The sequence below is a fragment of the Babylonia areolata genome, chromosome 10 (assembly GCF_041734735.1).
Source record: "Babylonia areolata isolate BAREFJ2019XMU chromosome 10, ASM4173473v1, whole genome shotgun sequence".
NCBI lineage: Eukaryota > Metazoa > Mollusca > Gastropoda > Neogastropoda > Buccinidae > Babylonia > Babylonia areolata.
The window spans coordinates 8,682,607-8,687,606 of record NC_134885.1 but is presented as its reverse complement, the minus strand read 5'-3'; the positions used below and the strand labels follow the sequence as shown (position 1 = coordinate 8,687,606).

At 47.2% G+C, this 5,000-nt stretch overlaps 1 protein-coding gene across 2 annotated transcripts in view; it reads right to left on the bottom strand.

Moving 5' to 3' along the window:
• The window catches only part of LOC143286756 (NACHT domain- and WD repeat-containing protein 1-like), a 42,989-nt gene that overhangs the window by 25,138 nt on the left and 12,851 nt on the right, over window positions 1-5,000 (bottom strand). For both annotated transcript variants that reach the window (XM_076594497.1, XM_076594496.1), the window contains exons 9-12: window positions 4,295-4,430; window positions 2,638-2,853; window positions 2,048-2,218; window positions 372-557 (exon numbers count right to left, since the gene is read on the bottom strand). In XM_076594497.1, the coding sequence (XP_076450612.1) occupies window positions 372-557; window positions 2,048-2,218; window positions 2,638-2,853; window positions 4,295-4,430 (709 nt within the window). The remainder of the gene's footprint in view (window positions 1-371; window positions 558-2,047; window positions 2,219-2,637; window positions 2,854-4,294; window positions 4,431-5,000) is intronic.

Genomic DNA, 5,000 nt, shown 5'->3' with positions numbered 1-5,000 from the left:
CGCCACCCCCAGCCACCACCATCACACACACACACACACACAAGCAAAGAAAACAAAATACACCTCCCTACCCCTCTCCCCCACCTCCCCCCACACACACATACACACACCCCACCCCACCCCCACACACAAACAACCAACCCCCACACACACACACAATCCCCCCCAATCCCCCGCCACCACACACACACACACACACACACACACACACCCCACACCACCCACACACACAAACAACCCCCCCCCCACACACACACACACACACACAGAATCCCCCGCCACATCCATCACACACACACACACACACACACACACACACACACAAACACACACACACACACACACGTAGGTAGCACCACCACCACGATCACCTCGTTGCTCGTGACGCCATGGCGACCAGCTGTGATGTAACCCAGCGCACGCCTCACGAGCGGTTCTCCATGCTCCCGCTCCAGTCTCGCAAAACGCAAGACGGCCAGTTTCTTCACACCGTCCGCCAGTTTGCACATCTCCGGGTTGCTGTACGATTTCCACAGCAGGGTCTCGTTGTAGGCGATCTGTCGGTAAAGATATTAACTCTCTCCATACGAACGGCGAAAGAGACGAAGTTAACAGCGTTTCACCCCAATTACCATCATCAAAATATTGCAAGAGGAAGGCTCTGATACTGAAGAGGTGAATGTTGACAAAGAATACCACAATTCTTACGACCGAAGCTAAAGGTTGGGTCATTCAGACACCCACTGGACATCTGAGGGGTCTGTGTAGAGGAGAAGAGAGAACTGGCCGTAGTAAGTGAGTTAAAATTTCCACCGAGGCAACAAAGTGTTTGTTCTGTATTGTCTGTGTATTCTGTGTGGCTTGTTCAGGAATAAAGAGGCTATGCCAGTCTTGAATAAAAGCTAATTTGTGTTTGATGAACAGACTATCAATAAATAAACGAACGAGCATTAAAATTTCCACCGAAGCAACCATGTGTTTGTTCTGTATTGTCCGTGTATTCTGTGTGGCTTGTTCAGGATTAAAGAGACTATGCCAGTCTTGAATAAAAGCTAATTTGTGTTTGATGAACAGACCATAAATAAATAAACGAACGAGCATTAAAATTTCCACCGAGGCAACCATGTGTTTGTTCTGTATTGTCCGTGTATTCTGTGTGGCTTGTTCAGGATTAAAGAGGCTATGTCAGTCTTGAATAAAAGCTAATTTCTGTTTGCACATTTCTTCTGTCTTTGCTGCTGTGTGCACGTGTCAAATGATTGGTATAAGAGCTAGCCCGGCGCTTCCTATTTTTGGGAGGGAAGTGTCTGGGTTCGTTCCAATGTACCTTTTATTTACTTGTGTGCTAGCTGAATTGGTAGCGTAAGCAGCACTGGCTTGAAGTTATGTAGGAAGCGAGAGAATCTGTCTCAGCGCGGCGCTGGTTCGAATCACGGCTCAGCTGCCAGTATTTTCTCCCCCTCCACTAGACCTTGAGTGGTGGTCTGGACGCTAGTCATTCGGATGAGACGATAAACCGAGGTCCCGTGTGCTAGCATGCACTTAGCGCACGTAAAAGAACCCACGGCAACAAAAGGGTTGTTCCTAGCAAAATTCTGTAGAAAAATCCACTTCGATAGGAAAAAACAAATTAAACTGCACGCAGGAAAAAATCCTCTGTGTGTGTGTGTGTGTGTGTGTGTGTGTGTGTGTGTGTGTGTGTGTATGCATGTGCGTGCGTGCGTGCGTGCATGTGTGTGTGTGTGTGTGCGAACGCGCGCGTGTTTATGTATATATGTATGTATGCATGTATGTGCGTGCGTGTGTGTATGTATGTATGTGTGCATGTGTGTGTTTGCGTGTGTGTACATGCGCACGTACACGAGTACACACACACACACACACACACACACACACACACACACACAACAGTGTGCGCGCATAATATGTCTACCGTTATCCTTCCCTTCTCATCCCTCCCCCGCCCCCGCCACCCACCCCAGACCTCCTCGCTCTCCTACCCAACCCCCACTCCCACACACCCCCCACCCCCACGTCGCTACCCGACCTTGAGAAAGAGTGGCACTGGGCACTTGGCGAAGGCCGCCATGAGGACGTCCAGCTGGTGAGGAGTCAGGCTACGTCCTCCGGTGTGCAGCCAGTGGGACACGATGGCGGCAGCGTCCACCTCGGGAAGCTCTGGTACCTCCAGGAAACAGCTGTCTCTGCCAGACAGCACCTGCAAAGGGGTACAGCACAGCGCGGGCACGCGCGTACAGATAGAGACACATCCATAGACACACACACACACACACACGCACGCGCACGCACACACACACACACACACACACACACACACACACACACACACACAGAAAGATACATACATACATTCACGCACACACGCATGCGGGCGCGCGCGGGCACACATACATACATGCGTACACCATACATACATACAGACATACATAGATATACGCGCGCTCGAGCCATGCGCACACACACACAAACACAGCAACAACAAGCAAAATCAAACAAACACACGCACACACACACACACACACACACACGCAAAGACAGATAGGCACACACACACACACACACACACACACACACACACACACACACACACACACACACCACAACACAACACCACACCTTCTTCGAAGCAGGCAGACATTCGTATTTCTCCTCAGGCATAGTAGAGATGATCAGTTTCACGTGCTCGGACAGGTCACGTGGGAGCCACGTCATCTTGCGGCCCTCGTGGTCGTCCGAGAGACCGTCCAGCCCATCCAGAATCACCACCAGGGGGCGCTCCTCTGTCGCCTGCTGCATGCGGTGCGCGAAGTCGTTGACCAGACCTTTGAAGTCCTGGACAGTTCCAGACAAAGAGATAAACGTCAGTTGCATCAAAGACGGTCGCTGTAGCCGAGTGGTTAAAGCGTTGGACTTTCAATCTGAGGGTCCTATATTTGTATTTGTATTTGTCTTTCTTATTATCACAACAGATTTTTTCTGTGTGAAATTCGGGCTGCTCTCCCCTAGGGAGAGCGCGTCGCTACACCACAACGCCACCCCCTTTTTTTTTGGTATTTTTTCCTGCATGCAGTTTTGTTGTTGTTGTTGTTGTTGTTGTTTTTCCTATCGAAGTGGATTTTTCTACAGAATTTTGCCAGGAACAACTCTTTTGTTGCCGTGGGTTCTTTTACGTGCGCTAAGTGCATGCTGCACACGAGACCTCGGTTTATCGTCTCATCCGAATGACTAGCGTCCAGACAACCACTCAAGGATTAGTGGAGGGGGAGAAAATATCGGCGGCTGAGCCGTGATTCGAACCAGCGCGCTCAGAATCTCTCGCTTCCTATGCGGACGCGTTACCTCTAGGCCGTCACTCCACATATACAATACAATACAATAAATTATACATACAGAACAGCTTTTGATTTGCTTGTATCATTAAGGCACAATACTCGGCTTGTATCACAGATTGACATAAGTTTACATTTGGGCCAACAGCAAAGTGAGAGCTGTATTATCAATGGTTTTTCCAATGCAATGGGAAATAATTTACAACTTAGTCTTTTGTAAAGGACTATGACTCTCAAACTAGGAGGCAACACTGCACTGGCTCTTAGTGCTGCAGCCTTGGGGGGCTAGTTGGTCTTTGGGAACCATCCCCAACGCCGACTGTCCTGAAACCCTCCTGGCCGAGAGAGTGGGGATGTAACTTGGGCAAGACACTCTCCACTATAATCAAATTCTAGCCCAAATAGTCGGGACAGCAGTTGCCTCCTCTGCTGTTCTGATGGTCATAGTCGGACACGACTGACTATCATATCATATATCATATTTACACAGGAAATTTCAGGCTATGGCATTTAACCTAAAGTAACAAACCAATGTAGCTGTCGACCCTATAAAAGTAAAAGGCAGAAGACAATAAACGAAATGCTGCTTGCACATGAGCAATTTTTTTTTTTTTTAATTGGAGTGACGAACAACCCAAATCAGGTCGAAGGGAAATAACTACTGATTGAAAAGATACGCAAAGTGATTACTGATTACTTCCCTTTAAACGTTGCACTCTACCTCTCCACCTCTACAGTGCTAGGTAACCCTTTTTTTTTTCTTTTTTTTTCTCTGCATCGGAACAAAAAGCTTTAGTAATATTGAGCATTTTACTGCAAGAAATCTGTGTATGACAGCTGTTCTAAAGCATCGATAATGAGAGAGATAGACAGACAGACAGACAGAGACCAAACAGAAAGACAGACAGACAGACAGAGAGAGAAAGGGATAGGCTCTCACTTACTAATGGCACTTCTGAGGGGTTGTTTCCGAACACGTGACACATTTGCATACAGAGGCTGCGTAGCAGTGTGCGTATGTTGCTGGACTCTTCAGTAGCCCCGACAATCCTCACCAGTACTCGTATGTCTTGGTCGTACCTGGCCACATACAGCGCTTTACGATGAAACACAAGGAGGAGACGAAGACGAAGACAAGACAAATTCTTTATTTCGAGGATAATAGATAAACACTGGTGTGCTTTTTTTTTACATCCAGTCCCTGCCCTGAATAGGGTCTACACTACACAATATTTAATAAAAATGAAAGCATGGTGTTAGTAGAGATACACAACAGAGGAAAAAAAATGTATAAATCAAAACAAAACAACAACGACACACACACGCATGCACGCACGCACGCACGCACACACACATGACATACAGGCACTAGCATGGTGTTAGTAAAATGCACAGGTAAAAAAAAAGGGGGAACAAAATCAAAGAAACAAACACACACAGCACACACCGCATTACACATCAGAATGGGGGATAGAGGGTAAGAAAGGTTCTGTCAACTATACACATTTGACAAACAGTATCAATAAAATGAACGATTTACAGTAGTAGAAGAAGTAGTCGTAGTAGTAGCAGTTGTTGTAGGAGGCAAACGACAAGAACAATAACAGGAAGGAGAACACAGGGAAGAACAAGAACAAGAAGGAGAATAGG